The sequence below is a fragment of the Enhydra lutris genome, unplaced genomic scaffold, assembly GCF_002288905.1.
Source record: "Enhydra lutris kenyoni isolate GAN:26980312 unplaced genomic scaffold, ASM228890v2 scaffoldscaffold23, whole genome shotgun sequence".
NCBI classification, from domain to species: Eukaryota; Metazoa; Chordata; class Mammalia; order Carnivora; family Mustelidae; genus Enhydra; species Enhydra lutris.
In genome coordinates, this window is record NW_019154107.1 from 27,416,088 (window position 1) to 27,440,352 (window position 24,265).

General features: G+C 53.2%; 2 protein-coding genes across 6 annotated transcripts in view; one reads left to right on the plus strand and one right to left on the minus strand.

The window, feature by feature from the left end:
- The window catches only part of LOC111150571 (zinc finger protein 674-like), an 886,492-nt gene that overhangs the window by 653,205 nt on the left and 209,022 nt on the right, over positions 1-24,265 (minus strand). The window lies entirely within an intron of this gene.
- On the plus strand, positions 4,182-22,960 carry LOC111150574 (ubiquitin like modifier activating enzyme 1). 5 transcript variants are annotated; one of them, XM_022508068.1, is made up of 27 exons: positions 4,182-4,380; positions 8,575-8,697; positions 8,853-8,969; positions 9,103-9,161; positions 9,261-9,429; positions 9,519-9,653; positions 10,598-10,704; positions 10,961-11,051; positions 11,162-11,294; positions 11,820-11,917; positions 11,992-12,138; positions 12,287-12,463; positions 12,588-12,692; positions 12,780-12,860; positions 13,170-13,325; positions 14,979-15,144; positions 15,320-15,516; positions 17,324-17,388; positions 17,634-17,829; positions 18,539-18,613; positions 18,733-18,922; positions 20,432-20,520; positions 20,808-20,900; positions 21,055-21,246; positions 22,192-22,293; positions 22,402-22,502; positions 22,633-22,960. In XM_022508068.1, exons 3-27 carry the CDS (start codon positions 8,853-8,855, stop codon positions 22,766-22,768), a joined length of 3,177 nt encoding a protein of 1,058 aa, XP_022363776.1. In that variant the 5' UTR covers positions 4,182-4,380; positions 8,575-8,697; the 3' UTR covers positions 22,769-22,960. The 5 variants fall into 5 exon arrangements, with proteins under 5 accessions (XP_022363776.1, XP_022363775.1, XP_022363774.1 ...); XM_022508067.1 differs by lacking the exon at positions 8,575-8,697; XM_022508066.1 differs by lacking the exon at positions 4,182-4,380 and having other exon boundaries at positions 4,597-8,697.

Genomic DNA, 24,265 nt, shown 5'->3' on the forward strand with positions numbered 1-24,265 from the left:
TAAATTTGGAGGTTGTTGACAGGATACGAGGTACAGAATTTGGGATAAGGTGATAAAGATATTTTCTGTGAAACGCATTTGCTCGAACATCACCTTCTCAGCAAGGCCTTCTTTGATCACTCGCAAAATGCAACCTGACCCCACAGATTTCCCCTTATCTGGTTCTGTTTCTCTCCATAGCACTGACAGTTGTTAAATACATATATACTACACGTATTTACATATATCTTTAATTATATATTCACCTATGAATATAGAATACACACAATGTATTTAAGACATTTACTATATACAGATGTAAATTAGTTACATATGGACACTAGCTATCACGTTATGTCAACTATGTATATGTATATTTTATTACATATAATTTATATTATACAGTCACATGTATCTACTAAGTATTTATATGCAAAACTATGATTTTTACTCATTTGCTGTATTTATGGTCTATCTCTCTCGCTGGAATGTCTGCTCCGTGAGGACAAGGGAAGAGTCCCTAGCGCGCCTGGCCCGCAGCTTGAACTCCATAAATGTCAAATGAATGAACTCCTTTGGCCATCTGAGCCTCAGCCTTCCCATCTGTAGGATGGGTGTGCCTTTACATCTGGAGGTACCCCACGTTCCACTCTCTTTTCCCATCCCCCAGAGCACAGCTCCAGGAATTCCACAGCCCAGGTTCACATTTTCCCATACTCTGGGCGCTGTAGCCCACCACGTGCACCAGGCACTGGCCAGACAGGACTACCACCCCCAGCATGCCTCGCGCGCTCGGGACGTACCACAACCTGTAGGGGTGTCTGGGTCTGACACGGGCGCCGACGGCGCGGCAGCAGGGGCGGGCGCCCCTCTAGCTAAGCATCTGTGGTACATCCCCAACCGGGGGCCCTTCAAGGCCCCGCGCTTCCGAGCTCCGCGCAAACTCTGGCTCTGGTACGACGGAGGTGGTTTGCTCTTCCGTTGCCCCGTGGCTTCGGCTCATCTCCAGCAGGAAGGCGAGGCTTCCGCCCGGCGCAGGGGGTGAGCTGGAGCACGGTGCCCCCAAACCCTAGACAGCATTTGGGGGAGGGGGCTCAATTTGGGGGATCCCCTAATGGGCACATTTGGAGCTCTGGGCCCGGGGTGGCTGCTTTTGATGGGTCCCTTAGGAAGTGGCATTTGGGGACACCGGGACGGGATTTGGAGTCTGTTTTAGGGAGTATCACTGGGAGGCAGGATTTATATACCCTTCGGAGGCAGGCTTTACACCCCTCGGAGACAGGGTTTTGGGGGGTGTTTGAGGAGACCCTTAAGGTCCGTGTATGAGTTCTCTGTCCATGAGGCAGGATTTGGGGGTACTCCCCAAAGGGAGAGGCGAAGTTTGAGGTTCCTGAAGTCAAGGTGAAATTTTGGGAAAGCTTGTTTCAGGACAGGTCCTGTGACAGTGGTAACGTTCGGGACCGACGTGGCATTGTGGACGTATCCATAGCCTTTGTGACCTCTGGTTCTATGATGCCGTCCCCCCCTCCCCGCCCTTGGGTAGTCGGGGCGAGGCGACTGGACAGGTCGGAGCCCACACGTTTTTAGGGAGAGGGACCCCCCCCACCCCCTCCGGGCCAGGCTGTGGAAGGCACGCTGGAACCCAGTGTGCTAGGCTCTTCCCGAGGGGACGGCGTGCTACCGAGCCTTCGTTGCCCGCGGCTTTTTTCATTATTCATGAGGAGGTGGGGCTGTTGAGGAAGCCCATTTTTGCCTCTTTCGCACCTGGTCCGGGGGAAGTATCGGCTTGTGAATTATTCACGAGGGGGCGGGTCAGCGTGCTGGAGGGATGTGCTGAAGGGGCGTTCTGCAGTCCGCCGGGCAAACTAGATCTCATTGATTAATCGGAAAGGTGAGTAGAGCCCCGAGTTTTCTGTGGCTTTTCTAGGGGCGTAATTGTGCATAATTCATGAGGGGCGTAGCTTTTACGGTTTCATCTGTATGACCTGCTGTTAGCTTTCCCCTACAGGTTCCAGGATTTAAGTAACCCTTAACTCTAGCGAAGGGAGGAGGCCTTTTACACTGTTCATTCCTTATGGCCTGGTAATTCCAGGTTATCAACACAGGCTCTAGATTTAAATCCCATCGATCCTTGCCAGCTGTGTAATCTTTGGCAAATCTTTCTGTGAGCCTGAAAATGGGTATGGGCATAATGATAATCAGATGAGTTTACATTCATTTCACACTTTATTAGCCCATTTAATCCCCACAACAATCCTAGGAGGTAGGTTATTATTATCCCATTTTATAGGTGAGGAAACTGGGACACCGGGAGGCTAAGTAATTTGCCTAAAGTTAGTCACAGTCAGTGAGTGGCTGAGCCAGGATTCATACCCAGTCAATCTAGTTCCAGAGTCTGTAGTCTTAATCAAATGCCACAATGTCTCCCTCCGCCGCCACTTTAATGGCATGTACTACTACTAATGTTAGTCATATAGTACTTGTGTCTGGCACTGTTCTAAGCCCTTTCTGCCCATTTACTTGTTTAAACTCTGATCACAAGGTAGGTTACTACTGTTCTCATTTTATGGGTGGGGAAAGAGTGGTCCCGAGAAGTGAAGTGTCTGGCCCTAGGTCACACAGCTAGTCATTGGTGGGTGGAAATGATTTTTGTGAGGGTTCAAGAACTCTCTATAGGAGGTCACCTCTGAGCTAAGACCTGAAGGCCAGGAAGGAACTGATTTCCTGCTCTGCATTCCTGAGATCAGTGGCACAATGCCTGGAAAGGACACATCACCATCATATGCGATCTGTTAATATGATCTGTTATTTGAGAGAAGTGTGTTGAGTGCTTATTGTGTACCTGAGGCTTTGGCATACAGTTGTATCTCTGTTGGCCTGGTCCTCTTGTCCTGTCTATTCAGTGGACATTGGTGGCCTTAGCATTCTGTTTTCCATTGTCCTTCTGGGCGGTTGGTTGTCTCAAGACATTGTTTTTTTCTTTTTTTTTTTTTTTTTTCTCTCTTTAGTGCTGTGTAAGATTTCATTGCCTGGTCAAGACATTGTTTTTTAAATAATGCCCCAAGCTGGGATTTTCTGTAGTGACTGAGTATACCCTCAGCCATAACTAATTTTATATTAATATAAATATATATCTACATAGTTCTTTTATATTAATATAGAATACTTAAATTTAACAGCGTCCTGTGTCAGCACTGCTAGCTCACACCACGATCCATATTCTCTGATTTTCATAATAGCACACTTTGCCTTTATGAGGTAAATGGGTTGTATTACTATCCCCATTTTACAGTTGTGGAAACTGAAGCACCTGCCAAGGTCATATTAGTCTAAATTCAGTTGGGCCAAGGCTGCCCTGATCTTAGTCAGGGGTGGGGAGAAGGCGGCTACACTTCCCCTGGGTTTCCCCTGTGGCCCTGCAGCATCGTCTTTCATTATTCATGAACGGGAAGGCGTGGCTGTGTTCCTTGGCTGGAGTACTATAATCCCTGCTAGCTGGGCAGGGCTGTCTTGAGTGTTTCTGTCCATCCAGCTTCATACATAATTCATAAGTAACTAGGTGGGACCTTTCTTGACCTCTCTGAGTTTCCAGGTTGAGCTGCCGCAGCATCATCATTCATTATTTATGAGCCGGGGGAGTGTGTTTTCCCTACCCTTTTTCCCTGCTTACAGGGTAATAGATGCGGCAGTAGGCGGGCCTCTACCTTTTGTTCCAGCCCACCGGGCTTCATGCATTATTCATGATAAGATGTGGCCTTGGTCTCCTTGGCTTCCGGGCTGCTGTGAGATCATTCATTATTCATGAAGGGGCGTGGCTCCATGTTTTAACATTGGCTTTTTGGTTGCAGGGAGTTAGTCCACCAACCACCCGGCCTCATGCATAATTCATGATCAGGAAATGTGGCCTTTTGAGGTCCTTTCTTAGTTATCTTGGCAACCTGGCTGCAATAATGTATTCATTATTCACGTTCCATGGGGCGTGGCATCTATGGTTTTTGTGTTTTGGTCTTTTTTTAACTCTTCTTCCCAGTTGCTACCACTTTCGCCACCAGGTGGAGCTCTTCCTCTTCGAATGGGTCGCAGCGGGCAGGGACCATTTATACATGATTCATGAATGGGCGCGGCCTGCATGCATCCGGGTTCCTGGGGGGTGGGGCTCAAGGTTTTGTTCCGGCCTCGGGCTCTCCGGCCGCCATCTTGTGTCGGCGGCGGAGGTGAAGGAGGTGGAAGGGTCGAGCACTACCACTACGGCCGGGGGAGGAGAAGGCGGCCCAGGCGGCGGCGATTCTAGGCGGCCCAGGCGGCGGGGAGGAGGAGGAGGAGAAGGAGGAGGGTGGCGGCCGGGCTTGGCTTCGGCTCCTAGAGGAGTTGGCGGCGGCGCGACCCGGGGAACCGGCATTGGTAACAAACGGCCTTTCTCAGCGCCTTGGCCGGGGCAGGGGTTTCGGGAAGCATTGGAGGAGCTTGGGTCGGCGCTGGGCCAGGCCGATGTCGGGATGGGCGGTGGTGACTCGGATGCTAGGGATCTGTGGGTTGGGGGACAGGTCTTGGGGCGGGGTCGACATTTCCCATCCTGGACCAGCCCTCGGGCTCGGAAATCTGACCTTGGGGTCAGACCGCCCCCCCCCCCCCCCCCAGGATCTGGTCTTAGAGACTCAGGCCCAGTATCCCTAGTCAGGGACCGGGACTCTGACCGGAACCTTGTATCGCAAGTCAGAATGTCCCTCAGTCGCTAACAGAGACTTAATGGGATTGACATTCCTGGGCGAAGCCCCGCACGACTGTGTGCCATGAAAGCCCTACCCTAGAATCTTCTCTCAGACCCTCCTAGTCCTTCAGTATTTGCTCTCACAGCTTCCAAGAGGGGCTAGACCCCGGGGGAGGGCCTTCATTTCTATAAGTCTAATCTAGCAGCTTCCTTCAGATAGCTCTCCCTCCTCCCCCAACTCACACAGGCATTATCTGCTCTCAGAGCCTCGAAGGAAACTAGACCCTGTGGAAAGAGGATTTGGGCCTGGCCTCCATGTCAGAGACCTATTCTCTACATGTCCAACTCAAACCTGGCCCTAGTATCTTCCATGAAAAAGCCCTCTGGACCCAGCATTTCTAATCAGAGGTTCTCTTCAACGTTTACCTTTAGAGACTCTTTTGCTTTTAGAGGCGTTCTCTACTTTAAGGGAATGCCCTTTTTCATAGTTTCAGTATTCTTTCTGGAGACTACCGCTCATGGGCCTCAGCAGCTTCCTGGTCACACAGTCCTCACTGCAGGATGTTCCATCACAGATTCCCCTGGCCAGCACCTGCCTTTGCAGACCCTGTTGCCTTCCAGCCCCCTCCATCAGACTCTGCTCATACCCCACCCTTCACTCAGCCACTTCCTTCAAAGGCCAACCAGGGTTGCACCTTCACTCCCAGATCCCTTAACATCACATCAATCAGGCCTCAGAATCTGCCCTCAGTCTTTCAAGGTCCTTAGCATCAGTTAGAGGGCTTTAGGTTTGTAGGACCCCAGCATCATTGTCAGATGTCCCTTCCCCCAACAGGCCCAGTTGTCTTCAGTCAGAGTAGAAAACCTCCTTCTCAGCATCTACTCACAGCGTCCGTGGGTTCCACACAATTGGTCAGAGAAACCCAAACCTACTTGGAGATCTAGCTAGTATCTGCTTGCTGAACTTTTTAGGACTAGAACTGTCTGGGCTCAGCCTCCCATTTCCACTCTGTTAGAGCAGCTGCTGTACCTAGCATGTACCAGAGATCAACACAAGGCCTTTGTGCTCCATTAGAAATCCCTCCCTAGCCCTACCCTAGGACTCACCATTCACCTTATAGCCTCCTGGGACTCTGACATCAATGTCAGAGACACCTCTCTCCCTGCAAGTCCCTGTTATTTTTGGTCAAAGGTTTTTCTGTACCAATAGCATCCATCTGCAGAGACCCCTAAGGCCCCAGCATCCTTCTGATGGACAACACACCTCCCCCCGGACCCCAGCATCTTTCTGCAGCCTCCTTGGGTCCCAGAATCCCCCACCTGTTCCTCCTGTAGCTTCCATGGGGCCCAGCCACTGCCCTCCTATCTCCTTGCAGCCTCAGGGGACCTCTAGTGCAATTTCCTGGCCTTTCCCTAAAAGATCCTTTCCAAAGACTCAGGTATGAGTCTTAACAACCTGGCCTGGCCCTGCCTGGCCTGCATCCCATGACTTCTGTCCCCTTCTCCATCTCCCTCTGAGTCTCCATGGGCTCAAACAACTACCTCCTGACTCCTCTCTTTTGTGTTCTCAGGGACTTCTCAGTTAATCCCTCCCAGGAGGCTTGACAGGCCCCAGCATCCTGTGCCTTAGCTTCTTCCATCTTGATAACCTGACCCTGTGCCTGCCCCCTTTCAAACCTGCTCCCAGACTCCTACCTCAAACCTTCTTCTCTGGTTTGGGTGGTAGAGAATGCTCAGGCTTCAGCATCACCAGTTTGGAGACCTCAGGCAAGTTCTGAAATTCTCGTAAGCCCCAGTTCGGCTTTGCTGAACAATGGATCGTATATGTGTCCTAAGTGGGGCCTGAGCATATGTTGAGGGAGAAAGGATATCGATTTTGTACTGGGGGTGGGGGAATTTTTAGCTCGTCTCTGGGGTTACTGCCCCAGAATCCTCCTGCTTGCCTTGAGACGGCTGTTCCAAATCTCTGCAGTTGAAATCTTTTCTGGAACAGTCACCCAAAACCTGCTTAGACCCTTGCTGGCAGCAACAGGAATCCGGAGATAAAAGTGCAGATATTAAAGATCTCTCTGGCCCTGGATCATCACTGATTCAGGAAGCAAGGGAGATGGTGTGTCCCAGATGAGCAAACCAGTGACTAGGCAAAGAAATAAAAGTAATGGAGGCCACTGCAGGTGTCCAGGGAGGAGCTTACTTACGTCTTCAAGTCTCTGAGTTCTGACCACAGAAGTAGACTTTTTTAACCTTCCCAGCAAATCCTTGGGGATGCTTCTGTTTGTCCCTGCTTTTGGAAAAGATGGGGCTCAGTAAATGAGTCCCTTTCCCAGGTCAGAAAGCCAGTAAATGGAAAAATTATGATTTGCCTCCGTACTAATTCACCAACTTTTTCTTGTCTAGGTTAGTGCTTTGCATTCCCAGTACTTAGGCTGGTTTGCTCCAGGGCCCTAGCCAACCTCCTGCCTTCTGGGTCCTCCTCCCTCACACCTCATCTCTTAGCCCCATGGGCTGGGTCCTGAGCTTGGTCCTGACTCTCTTCTCCCAGGAGGCATTTGGCAAACAGGCCTACACCAGCTGCGTGACTGTGGGCAAGTGATTGAGTTCCCTGAGCCTTTGTTTTCTTCCTTGTGATGTGGGCATGAGGTTATCTCGTTCTGTGGGCATTGTTGGGATTAGACAAAGCTTTTTACCCTGTGATTGACAGGCAGTGAGCTCTTGGTAGATGATAGGGAGCTCCTGTTTTCTTGCCTAGCGTCAGAGGGTGACCGGTGCTGAGATAGAATCTTCAGTACACTGGGTGTGCTCAGTGTGATTGGGGAGGGGGGCGGGTCAGAAAAGGCCCAGTGTGGGAGGACAGTGGCTTGGGAGAGCATTGGTGGTAAGGGGAAACGATTGTGGGTCCTCTTGTCTCCGCCATGTGGATCCAGTCACACACATATACTTCTCTGCCACAGCAGGCTCTATTGTTCTCTCTCTGAGACCCGGTGTGTGATGCTTGGCAGGTTAACTTGACCTCGTGAGCTCAGGTTTTCTCATTTGTCTGGCGAGGGTGCTCAACCCTGGTTGAGGGGGTGAAATGGGACTAACACTAGGCGGCAGCCTAGGCTTCAGGGTCCGCAGATCCTGGTCAGGGCCTGGCCACTGTGTTTGTGGGAACCTTAGTCAAGTCACCAAGTGTCCCTGAGTGAATTTTTTTCCTCCAGTGGGAGTTGGGGGATGACACAGTAGTAGTCCAGATCTCAGGGAGACGCCGTGAGGACAAAGTGAAGCACGGCTCATAATGTGCTTGGTCTGACATCTGGCCCAGGGAGGATTCCTAATCAATACTCATCCACCATCATCGGTAACCTGTTTCAGGGTTCCACGTGCAGACAGGGCTCGGGATGTGCGTGCCTGTGTGTGTGTGCGTGCGCGCGTGTGTGTGTGTGTTTGGTTTCTCCCCTGACCTCTTTCATTGGCCTGGGCCTTTCCCTTCCGGCCGGAGGGGGGGAGGGCTGGGGTGGGCTTTGGGAAACTCTCCTCCCGGAGCCCCTCCGGGGCTGGGTCTCTGGCAAGGTGTCTCCCGCCATCATGCCACCCTGATGGAAGTCTAAGCTGCGTTTCCCTCCTGTGCCCCTGTCGCCGGGGTTAAGGGGGAGGAGAATGGCTGCTTGTGGTTGCCTGCCTGCTCTGTGCCAGGCTCTGTGGTCTGGGCTCTCTTTCATCACTTCGGCAACTCCGTGGGGTAGGTAAGTGGCCCTGTCAGCCCTATTGCACAGGTGAGGGAACTGAGCCCACAGGTTAATGCTTAAATGAGGTCTGTCAAGGAGTGGCAGGGTCTGACCTGAGCCTACACCCTCCTCTGACTTTCCCACAAGGACATTCTTCATGTCACTCCTCTCACCCCGCAGGACTGGAGTCTCTCCCTCATGCTGGGCTGGGGAGAAAGGCGAATGGCCTAGTGGTCAGCAGCATGGATTGCAAGCCAGACCACCTGGGTTCAGATCTTAGCTCTGACAGCTGTGTGACCCTGGGCAAGTCACCTCACCTCTCTGTACCTGCCTCCTCTTCTGTAAAATGGAGATACCAGCCCTTAAGTCTTCCCTTCCCCCCGCCCCACGGTCACCACTAACCGACTGCAATACTCACATGCCCCAAGCTCACCTCTGACCTTCCTTTTCCCTTCCAGATGTCCAGCTCGCCGCTGTCCAAGAAACGTCGCGTGTCCGGGCCTGATCCAAAGCCGGGTTCTAACTGTTCCCCTGCCCACTCCGTGTTGTCCGAAGTGCCCTCGGTGCCAACCAACGTAAGTGTCTTCTTCCTGGACCCTGGCAGGCCGGGTGGTGGGAGTGGTGGTGGGAGAGCCTTCTGTATCACAGTGCATCTGTCCACACCCTTCTCTGTACCTCCCCAAACCTGTTCCTCTCCTCTGTGCCTAGGGAATGGCGAAGAACGGCAGTGAAGCAGACATAGATGAGGGCCTTTACTCCCGGCAGCTGTAAGTGGGGCCTTGGTTGGACTAAGCAGCGGAGGGGGTACTGGGAGGACAGGGTCTGGAGGGCCAGACCTTGACCCAGAACGCCCCCCAACCTGGCAGGTACGTGTTGGGCCATGAGGCCATGAAGCGGCTCCAGACCTCCAGCGTCCTGGTGTCCGGCCTACGGGGCTTGGGCGTGGAGATTGCCAAGAACATCATCCTTGGTGGGGTCAAGGCTGTCACCCTGCATGACCAGGGCACTGCCCAGTGGGCTGACCTCTCCTCCCAGGTACTACTTTGGCAGCCCTTCTCCCTGGTGGAGGTGCCAGTCCCCCGGGCTCTGCCGCCACTCCCTTCCTCTCTGGCTCCCCTTTGCAGTTCTACCTGCGGGAGGAGGACATCGGTAAAAACAGGGCTGAGGTCTCCCAGCCCCGCCTCGCTGAACTCAACAGCTATGTGCCTGTCAGTGCCTACACCGGGCCTCTGGTCGAGGACTTCCTTAGTGGCTTTCAGGTACCCTGGGGGCGTACCACCCAGCCTCCTGCCCAGTTTTCTCTGAATCTGTCTTTGCTCACTAGTTCTCTGGTGAATGGGCTGGCCTCCGTGCCAGGTCTCGTGTTGGGGATGCAGGTGGGATTTAGACTCTGGACCTGCCTTCTCCGGGGCCAGGGGTGTGGATGCACAGACCCACAGAGCCTGGTGGTCATCGGCACATGCTGGAGCCACACTTCCTAGTGCGGGTCTCCAGTTGAGGTCATTCGATCTCCTCTGTTTTGTTTTTTTCTTCCTTGTGGACTTGGGACCCATAGTAATACCTACTTCTTAGAGTTTTTGTGAGGGCTAAGTGCTTAGAATAGCAGCTGGCACATGTTAAGGGCCATCTGGTTATTTGTTAAATAAAGATTCTGAGCGAGAAAGAGGAGCTGTGGGAGCTGAGATTCTGCCCTGGGGCGTTCTGCCACGGAACCTGAGGTAGTTGTAGGAGTTCCTCCCGGTGGGGAGGGCAGGGGAGGGAGGGCGCTCAGGCCGAAAGCAAAATCCCAAGGCAAGCGTTTCAGCAGGCATTGTCTGGAGAATTGGGGGCAAGTGGGTGTGGTAGGAGTGAGCTCAGACTTTGGCTGCTGAGGGAGGGTTACTTCTGTGTCTCGCCGGGCGAGGCAGGGTTGTAGGCAGGCTGTGGTGGGCGTTGGTGCGTAAATGAGTCAGCTGTGCTCCACGCTCTGCTCCTGGCTGCCTCATTACCCAGCCGGCTGCTTTGCCTGCCCTGATGGAGGGATTGGCCTTTCTCTTTCCTCTGAGTTTCACCCTGGCTGAATCTGCTACACGGTAGGTCCTTTGTGAAAGTCTCTACTGAGCCAGGGGAGATAGTTCAAGTCCCTGGCACGAACCTTCCTCCGTTATTCTCTCCCCTTTGGCCCAGTGTCGGGCCTGCGCCCTGAGCCTCTACCTCTCCACAGGTGGTGGTCCTCACCAACACCCCCCTGGAGGACCAGCTGCGGGTCGGTGAGTTCTGTCACAACCGTGGCATCAAGCTGGTGGTGGCAGACACGCGGGGCCTATTTGGGTGAGTGCCCCCACCCTGGTTTCCCGACCCCTGCTGGGCCCGGGCGGAGACCCCTGAGCTCTCACCGCCCTGCCCCTCAGCCACTCGGGGTTTGGATTCTGTGTGTCCTCCTCTCCCCACGTGACATGATCGCTGTGTGATTCCCAGCAGTGATGAGCAGAATTTGCTCAGCAAGTATTTGCTGCATCTCGAGGGACACGCGGGTCCCCGGGAGCATGGGACTCTGGGGCATCAGCCCTGTTGCCTCCCTTTACAGGCAGCTCTTTTGTGACTTTGGAGAGGAAATGATCCTCACAGATTCCAATGGGGAGCAGCCTCTCAGTGCTATGGTTTCTATGGTCACCAAGGTGAGGAGACCAGCCTCAGGGCTCCGGGCAGGTGGATGGGCAGCAGCAGGCCTTCCGTCTGCTCCTGGTACTCTGAACCTGCCTCTGAGGCTCACTTCTCCTTTAACCAGGACAATCCCGGTGTGGTCACCTGCCTGGATGAGGCCCGACATGGGTTTGAGAATGGCGACTTTGTCTCCTTTTCAGAAGTACAGGGCATGGTTGAACTCAACGGAAGTCAGCCCATGGAGATCAAAGTCTTGGGTGAGCTAGGGCTGTGGAGGAATTGGGTGAGAGGATATGACCCTGGGCTCAGAGTGAGGGGAGATGGACACATGCTGTGTGTCTGAGATGAGCCAGAGACAGACCTACCCCCCCACCCCCCCCCCTCGGGGTCCAGCCAGAGCTGGTGGGCCTGGGGTAGAGGTGCTGTCTTGAGTTTGAGCTGTTTGTAGACTAGGTCTCTGTTGTCTGCGCTGATGGGGAAAAGGTCTCTGGCGTTTGAACAGAGCAGATCAGAGGATCCATTCTTTTCTGAGCTGATGTAGACAGGGAGCAGAGAATGTCTTCTAGTGTAGACTTGGATCCAAGAGCACAGGGTCTCGTGGGTTCAGAGCCTGGGTCTTGGGCAGAGTGGAGATGGTTTCTGATGTCTGAGTAGAACCTGGCGTGGGGTCTTGGCTCCTGATGACTGGGATCCCTGAAAATCCATGGATTTTTTCCCTTATCTTAAGGGTATTGTGAGCTTTAGGGAGAGTGGGTAGCCTGACCCTTTTCCTGTCTACATAGGTCCTTACACCTTTAGCATCTGTGACACCTCTAACTTCTCTGATTACATCCGTGGAGGCATTGTCAGTCAGGTCAAAGTACCTAAGAAGATCAGCTTTGTGAGTGTGGTGGGTAGTAGAGGGTGGGGGGTGGTTCTGGGCATTTCTAGGCTCTGATGCCCTGCCCCCCACAGAAATCCTTGCTGGCCTCACTGGCAGAGCCTGACTTTGTGATGACGGACTTTGCCAAGTATTCCCGACCTGCCCAGCTGCACATTGGCTTCCAGGCCCTACACCAGTTCTGTGCTCAGCATGGCCGGCCCCCTCGGCCCCGCAATGAGGTGGGTGAGTGGGTGGGCCAGCCAGGGCAGGTGACCTTGGCACCGAAGGCCCACTGTGCTTGTCTACTCTCCTTCCTCTTTGCCCCTCCCCATTCCTCTTCCCACAGTGGCCTGACAGGTGCCCTCTTGGTTTCTTCTGCCCCACCAGGAGGATGCAACAGAGCTGGTGACCTTAGCCCGGGCCGTGAATACACGAGCCCCGCGAGCAGTGCAGCAGGACAACCTGGATGAGGACCTCATCCGAAAGCTGGCCTATGTGGCTGCTGGGGATCTGGCGCCTGTAAACGCTTTCATTGGGGGCCTGGCTGCCCAGGAGGTCATGAAGGTCAGTGTGGGTGGAGAAGCTCAGGGTCGGGGGTGTGGGCCAGGCACTTCTCTGACTCCATCACTTATTGTCCATCTGCCCCAGTTAACCACTGACTGCTTCCTCTCTCCTCTGCAATCCCCAGGCCTGCTCTGGGAAGTTTATGCCCATCATGCAATGGCTGTACTTTGATGCCCTGGAGTGTCTCCCTGAGGACAAAGAGGCCCTCACAGAGGACAAGTGCCACCCGGTATGCGAGTAGGGCCCACAAGGAAGATGCCATTGGGGGCATTTCTGGCGAGGCCCCCTCTGACCCTCCTCCCTTTGCACTCCTCAGCGCCAGAACCGTTACGATGGGCAGGTGGCCGTGTTTGGCTCCGACCTACAGGAGAAGTTGGGCAAGCAGAAGTACTTCCTAGTGAGTGATCCCCTTAGATGCCCTCTACCTGCACCTCCCAGGCCTCTGGCTACCTATTCTGGAGTCTCCTGCCTCCCAAGGGAGTGTCTTCTGGTTCTGGTACCTCTGTTGTGTGCCTTTTGCCACTGCCTTCCCTCAGATGGCTCTGGGTTATTTCTTGTAGTTCTGGAACTTGAGGAAGTGGCACTAGCCCCACTTCGCCTCCCCTGCTGACTTCAGAGGTGGTGGGGAGTGAGGAGTCACGCGTACCATCCCACTTACCTGTGTTACTCCAGCCAGTCTCTGTCTCTCTTCTCTACTGCTTCCTAGGTGGGTGCAGGAGCCATTGGCTGTGAGCTGCTCAAGAACTTCGCCATGATTGGGCTGGGCTGTGGGGAGGGCGGAGAAATTGTCGTCACAGACATGGACACTATTGAGAAGTCAAATCTGAACCGGCAGTTTCTATTCCGACCCTGGGACGTCACGGTGAGTGGGGTGGCGGTGGGGGGGGGTGGATTTTGTCCTCTGGCTTTCCTCCTGTCTCTTGTTTCCATTTTTTCTGGAAAGGAGGGAGGCCTTTCCACCTTTTTCTTCAACTCTTTCTCTCAGCTTCTCTGCGTCACTCATTCAGCAAACATTTCTTGAGTATCCTTGGGTTGGCTCTGCAATATTTCATCTCTCTCTTTTCTTTTTTTTTTTCTTTTTCCTTGACCTCTTATCAGTGCTGGTTGGGACAGTGTGTTGGGGGTCCCCTAGACCACCCCCAAGTTTGATGATTGACTAGGAGGACTCAGGACTCAGCTTATAGCCGTATTTATGGCTATGATTTCTTCCAGCAGAAGTATGCAGAGCAAAATCAGCAAAGGGAAAAGGCACCCTGGGCAAAGTCTGGGGGAGACCAGGCACAGGCTTCCGAGACTCCTCTCCTAGTGGAGTCGTACAGGATGCACTTAACTCCCCTAGTAGCGAGTTGTGACAACACGTGTGAAATGTTGCCAACCAGGGACGCTCATTAACGACTCAGTCCCCAGGGCTTGTACTGTGGGGTATATGTACATACCTAAATTCCAACCTCCCAGAAGGAAATCAGGAGTTCAGCAGAAACCACACTTAGCATAAGCAGTCTAGGCACAGTGAGCCACCCTTATCAGGTAAGGCATGGGGAAAACCCTCTCCAAATCCAGGTTCCCAGATGCCAGCCAAGGGCCAGCCTTGCCAACAGGCCTTCCCTAGGAGAACACTTGTGCTAGGTTCACTCTTCCCTGCCACATGGACCCTAGGCTGTACACAGCTCGAGCTGCGAAGCCTTCCATAGCGGACAGTGCCATGTGTGCCTGCCCAGTATCTTTTCTCCTTTACGTTCATAGACTTTGTCACTAGGTAGCCATTGGCCTACATTAGGCACTGTGCTCGGCACCTGGGATACAGCAAGGAAATAAAGGTTCTAAGGGAGCGAGGGCAGACCAGAAGCAATCAACACAGTGTAAGGGTGAGGTTTGGGGTTTAACGTTGATAAGTGCCCAAGCAAAGGGAGGTCGGACACGCCCGGAGGATGGGTTGGCAGGTTTGATGGTAGGGGTTAGGGAAGGGCTCAGTTCTGCAGGCCTGGAGGGTGGAAGGGTGTAGAGCACCCCCCACCCCCCAGAGCACTCCAGGCCAGGATCCTGATGGTGGGGAGAGGGATAGGAGGTGAGCTAGGGGAAATGGGGGCCAACTCCTTTTCCCCTCTGTGGAGGGGGTGGGGAGCTAGGGGAGGGTTTTGAGCAGAGAAGGGATGTGACCTGACCTGGGCTTTGGGAGGATCCTGTTTTGTTTGAGAGGATGGATTCCACCTCTGAGTTCTGTTATCTGAAAGAACAGTACATGTTGGGTAGGCATAGAAACGAGTGGCTGGCCTCTTGCCTCGGATCTGCATTTGTTCACTGCTTCCCTTTCCACTGAGCCCCTGCCACCTCTGTCACAGCGTTGGCCATGTGGCGCTGTCGGCGACTGTCTCCTAAATCAAGGAGCCTTCTGAACTCAGAGCCCTAGTTCTTCCTAAACTAAGTCCATGTTTAGGAGGACGGTTGTAAACAGGTTTGTTGGGTGAATACACGAATAACTGAGCCCCATGTTCCCATCCCGGCCTTGTCCCCCTAGAAGTTAAAGTCTGACACGGCTGCTGCAGCTGTGCGTCAGATGAATCCACACATTCGGGTGACAAGCCACCAGAACCGTGTGGGCCCTGACACGGAGCGCATCTATGACGACGATTTCTTCCAAAACCTGGATGGTGTGGCCAATGCCCTCGACAATGTGGATGCCCGTGAGTTTGGAGGCGGGCGAGGAGGTCGGGGCAGAGGTGGTATGTGCCTGCGCGTGTGCGTGCGTGTGTATGTGTATCCGCTGTCTTGTTTTCCTATCCTCTATTGACTTTTTTTTACACACACACACACACACACACACACACACGGTCTCCCATCCCCCACCCCTCCCCGTAGGCATGTACATGGACCGCCGCTGTGTGTACTACCGTAAGCCGCTACTGGAGTCTGGCACACTGGGCACCAAGGGCAACGTGCAGGTGGTGATCCCCTTCCTGACAGAGTCCTACAGCTCTAGCCAGGATCCGCCTGAGAAGTCCATCCCCATCTGCACCCTGAAGAACTTCCCCAACGCCATTGAGCACACCCTGCAGGTGATCAGCTGTGGGGGGAGAGGGGAGGAAGCAGGCTCTTTCTTGGCCGCTAGGCCCCCTCAGGTGTCACCAGCCTAAAGCTCAAGATGTGCTTTCTCTTGAAATCTTCCTCCCTCACTTCCCATCCAGCAGCCTGGGTCTCTAGAGTGATACATTCATTTTCTTTTATTTTGAGAAGTTGTCAACATGTAGAGATATACAGAGAGTGGTATGATGAATACTTAAATATCATTCCTCATGCAGATTTAATAGTTGTTCAAGTTTTTGACACATTTTCTTAGATTGCTGTATTTTTCCTTTTCTACTGAAACGTATCACAGATATCATGGCACCTCAGTCCTTAATTGAATATGCTTCTGCAAGGGACATGTGCTCTGCATAACAGGGTCTCTCGACCTTGGCATTACTGGCACTTGGGGCCAGATATTTCTTTGTCGGTGGTGGGTGGCGTCCTCTGCACCGGCCAGCGCTTAGCAGCATCCCTGGCTTTCACCCACGGGATGCCACTAGCATTTTCGTACAGTTGTAGCAATTGGGAATGTCTCCAGACATTGTCAGATAGCCCCCTCCCTTCTCACCAGGGTGGGGGCAGAATCGCTCCCAGGTGAGGACTGCTGCTCTCTAATCAAAACCCTGCTTTTGTGCTGAGTGAAATTAATGGTCGTTTCTTACTGCCTCCTGCAGTTACCTAGGTCTTTAATGCTCCTCTTCAGGTGCCTCCAGGTATTGCTCAGAGTGGCTTCAACAGCTAGTTTCTCAGGATGATCCTGTTTGTGTGGTGCGTGTACGCACAGCCCAGAGCTCCCGTCATCAGGCTGACTTTTTACAAAGTGAACACACGTAGGCATCTGGCACCAGGGCCATGAACCAGAACCTGAGGGGTACCCGAAGAGAACTCTTGTGCTATGAGAATGACCCGGTAGTCTTTGAGAACAGACTTCCGAATGTTTGGTTAGGAGTGTGGGGGTGAGAACCAAATAGGGAAGAACCAGTTTCCTTGGCCACTTTGCCTTCTGCCTGGAGTTCGAGAGCGGGCATGTTGATATTTGTGTCCCCATTGTGATCTCATGGGGTCGTGTGTGACTGGACACAGACAGCTCTTCGTGCCTGACTCCTCTGAAATGGGGCTGAGAGTGGTGTCGGCCTCTTGGTATGGAAAGCACTTAGTCTTTACTATGTATCTGGAGCAGGTTTAGGAAACTCTCCGTAACTTAGTAGTTGCTTGTTTCTTTTTTTCAATTCTGCCCAGTAGCTATTACTGTTACAGTATCTGTTTTAGAAAGGAGGGTGCAAAGGTAAGTGTTGCTGCGTGTTTCTGAAGTCCTCAAACTAGATACTAGGTAGCAGAGCTGGGCATCGAACCCAGACACATGCATTCATTAATGCATTTACTGTCCTTAGGAATTTGCATAGTGCAGAGCATCTGTCTTATTTCCTGCTCAGCCCAGAGCCTGTATGGTGGCAGCTGTTTTTGATTGGGGTCTGAATTTTTTTTTTCAGTTATGGTAAAATATAATTAAATTTTTTTAATCGAGATATATTTCTAGTAAGACACACAGATCCTAAATAATAATTTTTTTTTCCACACATAACGCTAGTGTAACCATTGCCCAGATCAAGTTATTGGTTTTTAAATTGAGGTGCCGGAGGGTGGGGGAGTGGGGAAGGTTGGGGAGCAGTGGCAGAGGGCTTCCCTGTTCTCCGAGCAGCGGTGTTCTAGTTGGATGCATTTGCTGATGGTCTGTCTAATGACAAGTCCCCGGTTGTCAGCCGTCACTTCATGTCGTCCATCTGCTCTGTCTTCCAGTGGGCGCGGGATGAGTTTGAAGGCCTCTTCAAGCAGCCGGCAGAAAACGTGAACCAGTACCTCACGTAAGTATCCAAGCGCCTCTTCGGCCTGTCCCCTACCTGCCCGCCAAGGCGTCCTGCCTGCTTACCTCACCGGTGATGCCCGGCCCCAGGCCCGCTTACTTGGCAGATGAATTGGGGAAGGCTCGGGGTCTCGTACCGCTGGGGGTCAGGGCTAGCTTTCCGTGGAGGAAGTAGAGTGGTGCTGGAGCCCACTGCTAGGGCCGAGGTGTAATCCTGCCCCTCTGACCTCCTCCAATTCCCAATAGAGACCCCAAGTTTGTGGAGCGGACCCTGCGGCTGGCAGGCACCCAACCCCTGGAGGTGCTAGAGGCCGTACAGCGCAGTCTAGTGCTGCAGCGGCCACAGACCTGGGCCGACTGCGTGAGCTGGGCCTGCCACCACTGGCACACCCAGTACTCCAACAACATCCGGCAGCTGCTGCACAACTTCCCTCCCGACCAGGTAATGCCCGCCTGCCGGCCCCGTTGGGCGTGAGGCCTTTTCCCGACAGGAACCTGCTGCGGTCTCTCCCCATGCTCTTCGCAGTCAGGAGGCCGGCTGCAGCAGGTACCTCAGGTACCTCAGCGCCTAGGGCTCTCCGCAGATGGATTAAGTCTGACTTGTTTTTCCCGTTGCCTTGCCTTCAAGCAAGAGACTTGTGTCCCTGTTTCCTTTGCCTGTGGCGTGCTCTGAGTCCAGCTCAACCCCCAGGGCCATACTGATTACAGAGGAGAAATTTGGTAGTCATTCGGTAGTCGTGGGCACAGGAATGTGCATGGGTTCGCCTCCCGGCTCCATTTGCACTGGGGCAAGTCACATAGCTTCCTCTGCACCTTGGTCTTCCCACATGCAAAGTAGACGGAATAGCAGTCTACCTCACGGGGTTTTTTGAGGATTTATTGGTACTTACTGATACTAAGTTAGTACAGTGCCTGGCAGTCCGTAAGAGTTTGTGAGGTGGCTGCATGTGCCCAGGAATTGGTAGTTGTCTGCTCAGCAAGGCCCCTGGTTCAGCCTGGCGTCGGAACCTCCATCTACAGGACCCTACAGTCTGGGTCTTTCATGACTGACTCCAGGGCCCTGCATGTACCCAGCTAGGAGTTCGGCTTGTTAGAGGGGCCTCTGCTCTCAAGTCCTGCCCCTCAGAAATCTCTTTGCTTTTTTCCTTCAGCTCACAAGCTCGGGAGCTCCATTCTGGTCTGGGCCCAAACGCTGTCCACACCCACTCACCTTTGATGTCAACAATGTAAGTCTCTTCCCTGGGGTGTCTTTGGGTCAGGTGGAGGGTGGGTGAGAGGGAAGGAGGCCGAGACGCGTCAGGAGAGAGCCGATGTCCTCACCCTTCTGGGCCCTGCCTTCCCCCAGCCCCTGCATCTGGACTACGTGATGGCTGCCGCCAACCTGTTTGCCCAGACCTATGGGCTGACAGGCTCTCAGGACCGAGCTGCTGTGGCCACACTCCTACGGTCTGTGCAGGTCCCCGAGTTTACCCCCAAGTCTGGCGTCAAGATCCACGTCTCTGACCAGGAGCTGCAGAGCGCCAATGCCTCAGTTGGTGAGGGTGTTTGGCCAGTCGGCTGCCCAGGCCAGCTTCCCCACCAGTTCTCTGCCCCTGGCTCTGCTCTGCCACCCCAGGCCCGAGACTTCCCCACACCTTCCTTTGAGCCTCCCTTCTTCCAAAGTGTGGAGAAGGTCGGTCGGTTGGGACAAATTGTCTCCCTCACTCCTCTCCCCCACTCTTTGGTCTTCTGTGTGTATTTGCCTTGCAAAAAAGAACTTCTCTCTGTTTCTTTTGTTTATGTTTCTCTGGGAGCTGTGATCTCCACCAGTGGTCTCTCTCCCTTGATATCTGGCCCCTGTGTGCCTCTGTACACCTCTTCACCCTAATACTGCCCTCCATGTTCTCTTTCCTTGGCATTCCCTACCCATCTCCCTCTGCACGTCTCTCCTCGTCAACTTCCCATCTCTCTCCATCTCTTTTTTCTAGCTCATGCTGCATATTAGGTGAGGGCCCAAATAGTGACCCTCAGGCTTTTCAGGCCATAGAGTGTCTGCTGTCAATCACCTGTCACGGTTGAAGTACAAAAGCAGCCATATACAATGTGTAAATGAGCGTGTGTGGCTGTTTTCCAGAAAAATTTTATTGATCGAGCAGGTGGTGGGCCGATTTTGGCTCAGGGCCATAGTTTGCTGACCCCCAGCCTGTGGATTTGATCCGTCTTGTCCTACCTACCTCTCCCTGTCCATGGCCTGGATACCGCATCTGCAGCTCTGTGGCTCCCCTTGCATTTACCTTCTATGCTCCCCATTTCCTCTCCATCGATCTTCTCCCTTCTCCTGTTATCTCCCCATCTCCCTTCCCAAGTCTCTACCCCCTCATGTTCCTCTCCGTATGTTTCTTCCCATCTTTCCTTCCACGTTTTTCTTCACTTCATCCTTTTATTTCCTCCATTTTTCTCCTTGCATACATATGTATATACATGCATATAGCTGCCTAACCATATGTGAGATCTGTGTAATGTACGTAAGGTATGTGTGAAACGTGTATAAATGATATATAAAATGTGTATGAAATACATCTACATGTCTTGTGCCCCATTCTCCTCTCTTCCTTTTTTCCCTTCCCCATATCTTTCCTCTAACTGCGTCTGTGTGTTCCCCCCAGTATCCTCTCTGTATATTTTTTTCATACCCCTGTCGCCCCCTCCAGCCATATTTTCCATGTCTCCCCATCTCTTTCTATAACATTCTCCCCAAGATCTACAGCTCTCCCATCTGGATCTGTCCATGTCCACTTCCTCCTGATGTCTTCCTTAGTGTCTCTGGAGAGCTCTCTCTCTCCATATACCTGCCCCCATTCTGTCTCCTTCAGGTTTGTGCTCTCTTGTCCTGCTCTACCTCTCTGCCTTGCGCCTCCTCTCTCCCAGGGTAGCTTTCTTTTTCAGGTCTTCTCTACCTGAACATCTTTTGCCCTCCCAGACCCTGCCCCCACCCCAGCTCCTGTTTCCACCTCAGACACTGGCCTGGGATCTGAAGGGTCAATGGTGTCCCTTTCTTCCTGCAGATGACAGCCGTCTCGAGGAGCTCAAGGCCACACTGCCCAGTCCAGAAAAGCTCCCTGGATTCAAGATGTATCCCATCGACTTTGAGAAGGTACTAGATGGGGGCCCTGGGTGGGTAGGGGGATGGCCCAGACAGAACGGGTTTGTGGGGATCTGGAGGCAGCCCCAGGCCTCTACCGGGATTGCATCATGGGCCTGCCACATGGCCCTGAACGTATAGACATTCCCAGCCTTGCCTTTGTGATCTCAGAGAACCAGCAGGTAACTGTAGTGAAGGATACTTGTGTCCCCAGGGGCCAGGAATCCTTTTCCTCCTCCGACACTGATCCTCTTGCCATCTCCCCGCCCTTCCCCTTCTCCCTCCCCCACTCATAAAAGGATGATGACAGCAATTTCCATATGGATTTCATTGTGGCGGCATCCAACCTCCGGGCAGAGAACTATGACATTCCCCCTGCGGACCGGCACAAGGTGAGGGGAGTCTGGACCTCATTCCACACCCACACCCAACCTCACACTGCACCCCTCCCCGAGGCTTGAGTTCTCCACGTTCCATTCGTTCTTTGTAGGCTCTGAGCCTCTTCTACCTTAACTATCACGTGTCTTGATCCTTCCTGCCTCACAGAGCAAGCTGATTGCAGGGAAGATCATCCCAGCCATTGCCACGACCACAGCAGCTGTGGTTGGCCTTGTGTGTCTGGAGTTGTATAAAGTGGTGCACGGGCACCGACAGCTTGACTCCTACAAGAATGGTTTCCTCAACTTGGCCCTGCCCTTTTTTGCCTTCTCCGAACCCCTTGCGGCACCCCGTCACCAGGTGAGGGCCTGTGTTGAGGTTGGTGGGTTTGTGAGCGCGATGTTTCTCTGTAGAGCTCTGGCTTTGGTTTGCTTTCATAGCCTGTCACCAGGTGAGGGTTTCTATGAGTGTGCACCTATTCCCTTTGTGCACACATTATTCGTTTATTCATTTAACCTATTCTGTGCTAAGCACTGAATTTGCCTGTGGAAGCCCTTAGAAAAGATGGTATCTTCTAATTGTACCCTAAGAGATTATTAGTAACATAATGATAGCAACTGACATTTATTGGGTGCTTATTATGGTAAATACTTTCACTTGCTTCATTTGTTAATTCATTTCAAATATTTACTGAGCACCTATGTGCCAGGTATTCTTGTAGGTGCTAGGATTGTTCATTTGTGCACTAGATTCTATAAATAACACGATAAATGATCTTAGAACCTCCAAAAAAGACCACGGTAAGGAGGACTTGAGTACCAGGTGGCAAGGGGATGGGTTGGGGCCTTATAAACGTGGGATGGTCAGGAAAGGCCCTGCTGAAAAGACGATCTGTGAGCCCAGATTTGGAGAAGGGGAGGAGGCAGACCACACAGGCTCCTGGAGGGAGTGCATTCCAGGCAGAGGGATGAGTCTTTCCAGGGGTCCCAAGGTAGGAGCATGCCTGGCATGTTTGAGGAAGAATAACTTGTTCGAGCAGAGTGAGAGAGAGGATGGGAGGTAGGAGATGAGAACAGAGCAGCCTCCCAGTGACTAGGCCATGTTGGTCATCGGTCACCAAAGGGCATCAGCGCTCAGGGTGCGACAGAAGCCACATGTTTTTGACAAAGGAGGCTTGCAGTCTGACTAAGCATGTTAGCCTGAGCGATGGGGGGTTGGGGGGGGTGGGGGGACGGCGAGGACAGGACTGACGGGGCCAGACCCTGTGGTGGCCTGCAGCCCATCAGCCCAGTCCTTGTCCCGCAGTACTATAACCAGGAGTGGACGTTGTGGGATCGCTTTGAGGTTCAGGGGCTGCAGCCTAACGGTGAGGAGATGACGCTCAAACAGTTCCTGGACTACTTTAAGGTGAGGCCCCTCCCTCACTCTCATCCCACCTGCAGGCAGAGTGTGCAGGCCAGGCTTGCTGGGCTGTCTGCTCCCATGACACTGCTGTCTCCCTTCTCCCTGCTCCAGACAGAGCATAAATTGGAGATCACCATGCTGTCCCAGGGTGTGTCCATGCTCTACTCCTTCTTCATGCCAGCCGCCAAGCTCAAGGAACGGTTGGATCAGCCGTGAGTTAGCGGGGGCGGTTCCACTTGCAGCTGTTCCACCCCAGTTCACTGCCCTTCACCTCTGCCCCCGCCTCCCCACCCTCCTCCCTCGCTTTTTGCCTCCCTGACCCTCTGCTCCCTTGCCCCTCAGGATGACAGAGATCGTAAGCCGTGTGTCGAAGCGAAAGCTGGGCCGCCATGTGCGGGCGCTGGTGCTTGAGCTGTGCTGCAACGACGAGAGCGGCGAGGACGTCGAGGTCCCCTATGTACGATACACCATCCGCTGACCCCTGTCCACGCCCGTAGGCTGGCCCCAGCTCCCCTCCCCACTCCCAGCCCAGGGCTCCCATCGGGCCTCTGGCAGTGGCCCAGCTAGCCACGCCTGGTGTTCCCTCCTCATTCCCCTCCCTGCACCCCTCATGCCGCTGCTTTCTACCTTGTTTGGAACCTGAATCCTAATAAAGAATTATTAACCCAGATGGGGCATGCCTTGCTGCTTCCAGGAAAGGAAGGGACTTCTGGAGCGGTCCTGTTCAGGTGGTAACCCACAGGGCTCAGCCCCACCCCAGCTGCCAGTTGCCTGGGCAGAGAAAATGTGGGAATTGCCACTTCTTCCTCCCATCCTCCCCACTTGGGAAGAGATGGAGGCATAGAGCACAGGTACCTGGGTCCTCGTGACTATATTTGAGCTGGATTCAAATTCCACCTTGTCCAGCTCCAGCTTCTAACTCCCTGCCATGTTGATTTTTGAGAGGTAGTAGAGAGTCGTGTTTGAGCAAACCCTGTAACTTCTCTAACCTTGTTCTTTCCGTGAAGAAGAAAGTCACCTGTGACCCGTCAACCAGGGCTTGGTCAGCATGGCTTATGTCCCTGGAGAGACAGATCCCTTCCCATCTGGCTTAAAGCACTGAGCCCTTGGACAAGTCTTCACCATCCTGGTTCCCAGCACCAGGAATGCCTATGGAGCCCTTGTTCAGCTTCCCAGCTGCAGGGGGCCTGAACAACTCTTTGGACTGAGGAATGTCCATGACTATGCAGACTTTGCAGTTTTTAATGAAAATATTTGGCTGAGAACATCTGTGGAGGAAAAGCCCCTTTCCCACTCCACCCTGCTCCCTCCTCAGGTCTGGTCTGCTTGTCCCTAGGCCTCCTACCTTTGAGAAGAGAGCCAGCTGTGGGTTGTTGATTGGCTGGAGCAGGCTCACCACAGTGCCGCTCCCACCCCGCCCCTGCCCTCAGGACTGCAGAGCTGCCCATTGCTAGTCCTTGGTCTTGACTGAGGGCTCCAGATAGTTGAAAGCACCAATGAGACTGGCCACCTGGTGCCTGGGGATGCCACTCATACCTCTCCCTCACCCAGCCAGAAGCCCAACTTCTTTCTCCCACTTGAAAACAGACCCCTCATTCCTTCATTCATACCTAGGTACTGGGAGTAGCACAACCTATCCCTGAACCTGGCCTGACACTGCTCACAGCCTGCCCCCACATCTGCCGCCTCCCAGGCCATCTCCAGACCCCAGGCACAGTCTATGCCCCTGTCTGCCTCCCTCTCGTGATTATTTTTTCCCTGGCCTCTTCTGCTTAGGTAACCTCTTCCTTCCATACTTCCTTTTTATTCCCCTCTAGGATGTTGGAGACTGAAGTGCTTTACCTCTGGCATCTATTAAGTGGTGATGCTAACTGTTTAGGTCAAGTGGAGAGGTTTTCCTGCCAGAGATACTTTCTCCATTGCCATTTAAGAGTTCCCCAAACACTCCACACCTTGGTCCATTGCCGCTACCATC